Here is a 10819-nt window from a genome sequence, read left to right as displayed (position 1 = left end):
CTAACAAATTTATTTGGGCATAAGCTTTCGTGGGCTAAAACCCACTTCATCAGATTCATGGAGTGGAAAATGATCTTCTCTGTATATATATATATATCTTCCTACTGTATTTTCCACTCCATGCATCTGATGAAGTGGGTTTTAGCCCACGAAAGCTTATACCCAAATAAATTGGTTAGTTTCTAAGGTGCCACAAGTACTCCTCATTCTTTTTGCTGATACAGACTAGCACGGCTACCACTCTGAAACCTGAGATCTACTTAGTATATACATTTCTTACACACTTATGCACATGAAATATAGTTTGCACAGCCAGCAGGTATGTTTAGGACAATACCTTGATAGTTATTATTAAATTATTATTGTGATTTTCTTCTAATACCAAAAGTAATTAAACTACATGACTATATGAACTAATCACTTGCCATTGTGTTATAGTTCTTTTTGGTCCATCTGAGTCTTCTAAAACTATTTTTGTAATAATTTGCATAATTTAACGATGGCTGAAATAAAATTTGGAGCTTAAAAAAAATCCAGTTTATAAACCCTTAAATTGTGATTTTTAATGGGAAAAACTCAGTGACTGAGAGACTGTCCTTTTCCTGGAACTGTACTGCTAAGAACCACTTTATTAAACAGCATACAAATGGCTACAATTAAAATGCTCTTTTGAAAAAATTCAATACTCCACCCAGGCTATGGTACTGATATTATATAGACTCATATAAAAGTCAAATTATTGTGTAAAAAGTCACTTGTAATTAATGTCAGATATTCAATAGCATCACATTTCATATGAAAAAATGTCACGTGTGCATATAACAGGAATCCTTTGGAACATTTTGTTTTTTAAATCAATCACAGCCAGCTTCCTACTTGCTTCTTTGGCATGCTGTTTTCCTTCCATCAACCCCCTCCCCCAACAATATAGATAAGTGACAATAGAAACAGCCTTTCTGAAGTAAAGCCCAATACTATGCCAACTGAAGTCAATGCCAAAATTGGCATTGACTTCAGTGGAAGCTAGTTTGGATGAACAGCACCTGATCCAAAGTGGATTGAGGAGAGTGTTTCTATTGACTTCAGTGTGCTTTGGATCAGGCTCAGCATGTGTAGAAGAGAAGCATTTCTACATTTCTTTCAAAAGTATATATAGCCAGAACCTTTCCCTTGTCCTTGTGGTCAGACAATACCCCAGGAGCAGCTAGGAAGTGGAAAAGTGCATCCAGGGCCAGATCCTGCCCTTCTTATTCAGGCAAGATTTTCATTTAATTCACTCAGGGTGACATCCTGGCTGTCAAGTATCAGGGGGTAGCCGTGTTAGTCTGTATCTACAAAAACAACAAGGAGTCTGGTGGCACTTTAAAGACTAACAGATTTATTTGGGCATAAGCTTTCGTGGGTAAAAACCTCACTTCTTCAGATGCATAGCTTCTGGCTGTGTTGAAGTCAATAGGAGTTTTGCCATTGGTTGCAATGGGACCAGAATTTCACCCTGAGGCTTTTACCTGGGTTAGGACTGCGGGATTGGGCCCCCCAGTGTAATATCCTCTTAATGTGCCTGACTTAAAACACATAAAGAAGAGTCATCCTCCGAGGAACCCCTTTCAGATTTCCTTGGTGCCCAGAATCTTCTTCCAGCTCACAGCTGACATCAGAATTTGTGGCCAAACACTTGGCCAAACTGAAAGGATCCTGTGGATCTTTTCTGCCTTCTCTAAAGCCCGTTCTCCCTCTTATTGAGCCCCTAGATCTGCAAATGAGAGACAGAGGGCTAGAGTCTGCCCCCCTTGGTCACAATGAGTAATACCTTACTCTGTGAGTTGCCCCATTGAAAGCAGGGGGATTTCTTTGCAGGGTCAGCTACTACTCAACTCAGGGTCAGTTACTACTCAGTAGTCATACTACTACTACGACTCGGAGAGCGGCCGAATCTGGCCCATGGCAAGGGTGGGGGTTCTAGGATGTGTTCTTGTAACAGTAACTGGTTAGAAGCGGTGTGTGGGGGATAAAGCTCCTGCAGTAGTAGGCTGCACAATGGCGGTGCTAATCCAGTTGCCAAAGGGGCAGCAGGTTTGTTTGCTTTGGGGTAGGAAGATTATGTGGCTATTGATCACCTGGGACAGTTTCCCTCTTATCATTTCATCCCTGTTGGGGAAGGTGGCTGGGGAACTAGCTAGTCGAATGAATCTCTTCATCATTATTCATGTATATTACAGGAGCCTCTAGAGCTTCCAGACCAGAAACCCAAGCCAGGCCTGGGCTACTATGTGATGGGAACTATTTCTGGAGTGGCAGAATAGTGGGGTGGTTTCTTCCAGGCTGCAAGCTTCATCGTCAATAAGCCGAGAATCCTACATACACGGCGGACAGATGATGCTAGAACAGGGACCTCAGACGTCTTGAGGCGCCCATCCTGTGTGTATCCTGAGGAATGGACATTGTGCCTAACTGGCAGCGTTTATGTCAAAGCACTAATCACAAATCACCTTTTTATGGCCATGTTCCAAACGCAGCCCCCCGAGTTTACACAATATTTTGCAGATCAGAATGGAGCCGTCGGGTTGCGATATTAATCAGCGGGACGTGCTGGGGTGGGGAGCAGCAGGTATCTGGCAGGACAGCTGAAGCCCTGGCTTTTCCAGCCGAGCATGCAGAAAGGTTGGCTCTTGTTTCCCTTTAATCAAACGATAAATCAAGAGCTTCGGCACGCGACCTTTGGCAACACACCCGGAGAAGGCCGAGGTCTTGCTCGGGTTCTCCAGAGAAAACGATGCCCCTCCCCGCATTTCAGAGGCCCGGGTGACATTTTTAAATAGCCCCCACCCCGTTTTTTTGTTGTTGTTCAAAGACAAAGCCCAGTGGGATGATCGCTGTAAAGAAGAACGCAGACAAGGGCGACCAGACCTCGCTCCTAAGTAATGCCACTTAGCAGCACTACGGTGGGTAGCGGGGAGCCAGGCTTTCCAGCTCAGCTCCGAGGGGCTGCAGAGCGCGGGGTTGCTCTCTGCGCCCCTTAATGAGGAAACCCTCCATTAAACCAAGAGGCTGGCAGGGGGCTCCCCCAGCACCTGTAACCCACCTCTTAGCCTGTCTTATCCCGTCCATGCCGCCTGTCTGCGGTCACCCCACGCCCCAGCTCGCTGGAATTCATCAGCAGGAAACGATCCACAGAAAGAATCGTACCATTGGGGTCTCTCTCTCTCTCTCTGTGTCGGGGGGAGAAGCCAGCGGCTGAACAATTCTTTATTGGCATGGGATATTAGTTGCTACTGAAGGGGAAACAAACAGTCTCCTGGTGCTAATGCAGTGAGAAGGGCTGGCAGGCAGCGGCGTGTCCTGGCGCGAACAAGGAGCTGGGGAGAGCCCCCTGGTGGCAGGGCAGGGCCAGGCACAGCGCCTGGGGCGGGTTCTGATTCGCCGCCCGCTTTGGAGGGACGGGTGGGCTGCTGCTAAACTCGCCTTTCTCTCCCCCCAACAGGGACTCTCGGACAGTCTGCGGCTCGGACGCTTTATTTTAAAGACGCGATCGGCCCAGGTCTTCGCAGCTACATTTGATCAGGAGTTAAACAGCCGCGTGCTCCCCGAGCTCCCTCCAACAAGTCCCGTTTAACAGAGATAAACAGCCGGGAAGGCTTCGCAGCGCGGCGGCCGCGGCGCCTGGCCGCCAGACGGGAGCTGGCGGTCCGGGCAGCCTCTCGCTTCTCCCCCTTGTAAGTTTCCTGCGACGTGGATCGAGTCGGGTCCCAGCCAGCGGCGTCTCCCTTCCCGCACGCTGGATTCACGGCGGCACCTGCTTCCACGGGACACCTACGCGCGTGACATGGAGAGGCGACGCGAAAGGGACCCCTGGTTCCTAGGAGGCTGCCAGCCACTGTAGGTTTACATGGAGCATCCCTGGCTGCGTTCGGACCCTACAGGCAGTACGTATAGAGAGAGCAGAGCGGGGGCTCCGGCTTGCCCCAGGATGCGGCCCTCCGGGGGCTAGGTGGGGAGGGGGACATCCGCTTAGCCACATGTCTTCGGGCGACCTGCGGCACGCACGGCTCGGGGCAAAGCCAGGCACGAGTGAGCAGGGGCAGAGTCAAGGCAGCTGTTTTCTTTAAAGTGGGCGGGCGGGCGCGGTTTGGCTTGAACAGAGCCGGTCGGATTTCCGGGAGGCGAATCGGTTTGCCCTGATTGTAAGCGTCGAGGCGCCTCCTAGGTCCCTAATCCCGGGAGCTCCTGCCCCCCTTTCCCTCCCTTCTCCAGCCTGCTGCTGCGTTGCAGCGGCGGTGGCAGTGAACTAGCAGCCGGCTGGAGCCCGGATCCTCCTGATATAAAACAGCCAGGCAGGTCTGGCAGCCAGTGGCACCAAAGGCTCCTGCCCAGCACACGCAAGGGTGCGCTCCAGCCACCTCCCTCGCCAAAGGACTCAGCTCCCAGGAGCGCCAGCCCCAGCAGCGCGCCAGCCAGCCCCGGACCATGAGATCACTTGGCTCTGACGCTGGATTAACTCGATTTTAATCGTTATTTGTCCCCCACCCCTCCGCCTCTCCTCCTTCTCCCCCCGCCCTCTCTTCCTCTCTTCCCCCCTTGTCTCGAAGTCTAACCTTGTCTTGTGGTCATGGGGTCTATAATTTCATTTTTGTCTAGGCTGGTGAGAGCTCTGCTTGTTCTGTAAAGTGGATGTCAGGTGGATCTATGGTCTTGAAGGAACAAAGAGCAAACGAAGGGAAAGCCGTGGAAGTTTGAGCCGGGAGGATGCAGGCTGTGTATTGGTACGCCGTGCTTCTGCTGCAGCCTACTCTCTACCTGGTAAGTTTCAGATGTCCTCTTATCTTGGGGGGGTGGGGAGAGGCAATCGGGCATCACAGAAACAAACAAACACAAAACTCATCACCCCACTCGGATCTCAAGTGAGATCTCTCGGTTCCAACAACTTTATCAGGTTCCGGAGCTATTTCTGCTTTAATTTCCCTGCGCCCCCACGCCCCTCTCTCTTCCTCTGTGTGTGTGACTGTAAAGCCTGGAGGGTGGACAGCCCCTCTCACAGACCGACTGTGCTGGGGCGGCAGCTGCACCTTCCGGCGACTTTCTGCTAGCAGGGGGCTTGTGACACGAACCAGGAGGGGGAACATCTGCGCCGCCTCGCTTTGAAAGCTTTCCCCCGGTGGTTTGGAGGGGGGGGACTAGGGGTCTGTAACTTTCTCTCCAGATTGAACTGTAGCTTCTAGAGTTGCCGATTTGTTCAGAGGACAAGTGTATGGTATGCAGGACACTCGGGAAGTGTATAAAGCAGGCGGGGAATCAAAGTGATCGCCCTGTAACACTCCCCAAATAGGTAAGGGCTCTGAAAAACATCTTTTCCCCACATCCAGGAAGGTAATAAAAGATCAGACTTTGTATTCGGAATGTACATTTTCCGGGGCACATTTCCCCATGCCCCTCTCTCTGAAGGGTGTGCTGTGCTTTGAAATACCCTCTCAGTGTGTCTTCATCGCTTATTCTGTACGGTAGGCAAGTTCTTGTTTACTACTTGTTATTGCTGCTAGAAACCCTTCCGGATGGGGATAACTGTCACTGAGCCACAACAGAAGACATTCATTTTGCAATATAATACAGTACCGTCGTGTAAACACTCAGTGACAAGCACAGCTAGTATTTTCTGTAGGATGTGTCATTGACTTCCGTAGCAAATCCCCTTTAAGATTACCAGGGGAACACAAGTAGGCATGAGTGTTATCTCCTTTAACGCATACTTTACTCCCTATATAATCACAAAGAACAAGGGCAGACGGCATGTCTTTAGTTCGCATCCCTTTCCTCCTTTGGTGCATAGCAGGCAAACCAAGCTCTATGGATCCGTCCTCAGGTCGGAAAAGCAGTTGAAACTGGTTCTAGGCTCAGGCTGGGTGGAAATAAGGGAGAGCTGCAAACATGTAAGTGCATTTTCATAGCTGCACACTTAATGTTCAGATAGACGCCAAGGGGAAGAGAGGTGTCTTTAACCGGTCACAGGTTCAATGCGAGGGTTCTGGGCTGCTTTTCTGTGCGCTACTTCCTACACTTGCAGCGTGTGTCCGCCTGAGGGCGCTGTGCGTCAGTCTCAGCCCAGCCCAGGACACCTTGGGGGTAAGCAGGTGAGCACAGGGGCAACCAACCCAGATGAGAACGCACACTATTGTGTGGCACCTGCTCGTACACCCTCCCCAAATGAACAGCAGCAAGTAAAGAGGCATAGCTTAGAAAAAGTGAAACCACCACAGCTAGTCCCCTTCCCCCTCAGGACAAGGCAGACAGCGGGGTGTAGAAGGAGGCAGGACTGGAAGCTTAGAAACATTAAAGGGATAAGGCAGAATATGATGTAAAACATAGACATGACAATTATAGTAGGAGAGGGATACTAACGTGGTGCTCGGGTACCGCTCAGCTAACCGGAGGCAGGACTCGAACACACAAACTTCCCTACACGAGTCACTCCCCTCGCGTCATAGATTGGCGGCACATCTGCAGCAAACGTTGCTACTTTCCGTTAATTTTATAGCATATGAAAAAGCATGTGGCAAATAATCTATCAAACCCAGGCGCGAGATCGATACGTTGTGCTAAATTTTGAATGTGTTTGCTGGCAGTTAAATTGTGTTGCACTCATTACAACAACAGTGCTGGATTTATTCTAACGCGCCGCAGTCTGAACAACAAGCGCATTAATTCTCCTTTAATTGTAAACTGGGAGCATTTGAAAACCATTCAGTGTGCAAATTATGCTGATTCAATTACCGTTTAGTTACAGACTTCATTACCTGAATGCCTTTTTTTTTGCAGGGCTTGGCATTACAGAGGGAAGGAGACAATTTTCCAGTCTCCCTCAAAACAATGCAAAAATATGATACAATAAAATAGAGAATAAAAGACAATTTAGGGGGAGGGGACACTCTTCAGCTAGGTTGTATCTTCTGCCAAAACACTCAGAGAAAAAATAAATCCGAAGGATTTTCCCACTCTAACCAGATACTTATTTCAGTCTGAATCGTTATACATGTATTCCAACATCTTTCTATAGATTTAACCTGTTTTGTGAGTGACTTTAAAAGTTCGAATTAGGCCCTCATGTAATAACAGTGATATTAGCAATGAAGCAGGGAGTTTTGATTAAAACTTTAATGCAGTGTCAGGAACCAGCAAGGTGCAACGTTGTGCTATGCCTCTACTTTGTGTGTGTATGTGTGCGTGTGTATAAGCCTTACACAAACGCATACAACTACATAGAGCAGTTGCAACCAGGATTTAAATGTTCAGCCCCCAGCCATTTAGGATGTGAAAACAAATACGTTCAGATTCCCACGTAGTTTGTTTAAAGTGCAGGGCGGACTTTTGGAGAAGGGTCGGATAGGGAAAAGAGTCTCCTTACATCTAAAACAGACAATACCCAATGACAGTGTACTTAGCAAGCTTGGGCTGCACCAAGTTAAACAAATATAGATATTTGCCAGTCTGGACTTCAGCTCAAACCAGTGCTCTCCCTCTCTCTCCCCCCCCTCCCGCCTCTTCCAATGAAGTCTTGTAAAGTGCAGTTCTATTTTTATGGAGATATATGCCAATATTCCATCCGGCCTTGTGTGAAATTTATAGAGGTCACTGCTGATACAGATAAATCTTAATGAATAGGAATTTCATGTGGAGACTTTCCTTGCGAAAAAGGTTTCCCAGTATTATATTTATTTATAAATAAGGGGATACTCCAGATTTGAACAGACATATATTTCTTTCTCTGTTTTGTACTGTATTTCTGCACAAAGAGGTGAACTGCTTGATGTGGTTAGATTTGATTAGCACAGTAGATGCATTTCCTTTGGCCTAAAGGAGTACCTTTTTGGTGGAATTAGGATTTAGTCTTTAAGGGCACACGTTTCCTGTTTCTTCAGTCTGGAGGATATTATATGAGGCACATTGCACTACAGAAAGTATTTCAATGCTACGCTATTAGTCATGATTTTAACTAGCGAACCTCAGTTTTACATTGTTCATTCGAAAGTATCTAGTTGCAATTTTCTGATTAAAGTTTTCTTAACTGATAATGCTGCATCAAAACTGAAAATCGCCCCTGACCTAGCACTAAATATAACTCAAGAAAGAAAACATCACTCATATATTGTAGAGTCTTAGCACGTCTTAATTTTGAATGACATATATTAAAAGGACATTTTAGCTTTACAATAATTCCTAAATAAAAAGCTTATTATCATTTAATTCCTGCACCAATTCCTGCACACTTCCAATAGTCAGACACTTTGTACTGGGTTGAAGCAACATGCTGTAGAAGTGGCGAAAAGCATGGTTCTTGGCAAAGAGATCCTAACTGGACTTATTTCTCAAGGATGGGCCAAAGAGATGGGTCGTACCATTTCCACACAAATTGCTAAGGCAATCCATTGTAAGAGTGCAAACGACTGGAGTTTGCTGATCACGGCTCAAGTACATCCACGGGAATGTTACATTCCAAACGGAATAACAACTTAATTCCTGTGCAGCAGTTAAAGGAAACACGATTGATTTGATAAATTAAGATGACAAGCATAATTTCACACAATCAACCTTTTAGAAGGCTTGCATGCAGGCAGTTAAACCATTCCTACTGGATAATCTTTTTGTCATTCGGCGGTTGAATGATGTACATTCTTCCTGGAAATCTCAAACAGTGAAGGTGAAGTGTCTGTTGGTCGCAGGTTTCTATATACCTATTTTCACAATGCACATCCGGATAGACTGACTGCGTTCGATTGTTTTGTGGTGAACTTCCAGTGTTTTACATTAAACGATCAGGGTGCATTTGTTTCACTCCCTGGCTAAAAGTTACCCATATTCACTGATTTGTTCTCATCTGTCAAGAGTATCTGGTGGAGTGCTAAATACAAGAGCAGCGTTGCGGTGGGAGGTTGCTGGGAAAAGGAAACGTATTGTCGCCTTTCCCAAGCTAAAAATGAAGTTACTCACTAGTGTTTTTTTTGTAAATTAAGCTTTACACTATTTTTGGTGGCCTTTGCGTTTTCCATATATTAAAAGTTACATAGCAAAAGATTTAAATTAACTTAAGCAGGCACCACTTTTCGAGAGAATTTTCTGGTCCAGAGCCGGAAGAAAACATTAGTAAATAGTTTGCTTAATGGGAATTTTTATCAGGATGGCACTCTTAAAAAAGAGAGTAGATCCTGCTTTTCACAAGACTAAGGTTCCTAGAAAACATTTATTGTGAGGAATGATTACGCTTGCAAATGGTTTTCAAAATGTACTACTAGTGTCCTTCGGTACTTGACCGGGGTTTTAAAATCATTCCCCAGCATTATTGAAGTTTGGGGGCCTTCCGATAATCCGAGTGTAGCTTTCCTGGTGCAGATCAGCTGTTTAAAATTGTCCTCAGTGTACGTTATCTGCGGAGGGGGAGAAAACATGAAGTTAATGGCTACAGAGTTTGTGTACCTCTGTGATTTCTATACGTGTGGCATTGTTTGCGGTCATTTCTGCCTGTTTAATGAAAGCGATTGTTAATGTGAAAGAAGATGTGGCTGTGAAAACAGGGTGATTTTTAAGATAGGTGCTGATGCCCTACTTTTCCAAACATTTCTCTAAGAAGCGAAGGAAAAAAAAATAAGCAGCATTGTCCTGCAATAACCACCCTACAATATTTTCAAAAGGGTATTTTGAGCTGAAAGCACCTGGGTATTGCTTTTTCAAATAAGCAATTTTCTGCCTTTGGTTTATTTGATGGGGCGCGGGGGGGGGAGTGGGGGGAGGAAGCAGAGGATTGGGAATGCTTTTTAGTGAGTTCACACAATCTTGAACTAGACTCTTTTTGTTTTAAAATCGAGTTTAAATACCGAAAATGCTGTCTTTATATAGAATAGCTCCTCCCTGGAAGACACTGCACGCTAATTGCGATGGGAACTGGGTTGCTTGCAGTTGGCAGATTTCCTAGTAAGCGAAGAATGGTGAATTCTGTCCAGGGCTTAAGTTCCTAACTCGTGAAGAGGCATGTGCAGCAGGTAGAAGTTTAAGGAGGTTTTCTCTGCACTTAAAAGTTCCTTTTGCATAGTTCTTAGCATACAGCTAACTCTTTTCAATCGCTGAAGGAAGCAGTTTGGAATAGCTTTCGCCTTTTAGGAGAGGCACCTGAATGTAAACCAATATCCCCGCCTCCGTGTGATTAGCCAAGTCAGTAGCTAGAGGTATCCATTTTAAGCTCCTTAATATTTCCCTGTCCCTCTAAACCGCCATTTTAATTAATAAAAAGACAATTTCCCCAGTAAATTCGAAATTGCGGAGAAGCTGGTTAGCAAATCAATTGCTCGGAATAAACAGCGCCTTGAGAAAATGACTCCATGACCCACCCTTCCTTTCCTAGAATTGGCTTCTGCCCTTCCGATTGCATTTTTGTTAAGTTACGATTGTGATTTATCAGATAGTTTAACTCTCAGCTCGCTCTTCTTGTAAGTCAGCATTAAACCACCTCTTGGGTGCTTTGTAAATACGTCTTTCGCATTTTTATGCAGCAGATTGACATGTTGACGACTCTGCTTTAAGGAATGTGACAATAAAGTGGAACCCCCTCCCAAAGCTTGGCAAGCACTTCATCAAGGATAAAAAGGTTCTGCTGTAAGGATGTCACTCAATTTATTGTGAAAGTCGAATGAATTACGTTTAATGAAAGTGCTCCCCAGATGAATATTACCAGCAATTTCCTGAGTTGGCTCTGTCAGATTGATATGAGGAAATGCCAACCCATATCAAAAAAGATCTCCAATCTCAATTACTATGCAAGCTTTCGAAGAGCTGCTTTTAT

At 45.9% G+C, this 10819-nt stretch overlaps 1 protein-coding gene across 1 annotated transcript in view; it reads left to right on the top strand.

Moving 5' to 3' along the window:
• Positions 1-4743: 4743 nt before the first annotated feature.
• The window catches only part of NXPH1 (neurexophilin 1), a 169729-nt gene continuing 163653 nt past the window's right edge, over positions 4744-10819 (top strand). Inside the window, exon 1 of the mRNA XM_065399696.1 lies at positions 4744-4797. Coding sequence (XP_065255768.1) covers positions 4744-4797 — 54 coding nt within the window. The remainder of the gene's footprint in view (positions 4798-10819) is intronic.

This window comes from Emys orbicularis, chromosome 2, assembly GCF_028017835.1.
Source record: "Emys orbicularis isolate rEmyOrb1 chromosome 2, rEmyOrb1.hap1, whole genome shotgun sequence".
NCBI classification, from domain to species: domain Eukaryota; kingdom Metazoa; phylum Chordata; order Testudines; family Emydidae; genus Emys; species Emys orbicularis.
Note: the sequence above shows the minus strand (reverse complement) of the source record. Positions and strands in the feature narration are given on the sequence as shown.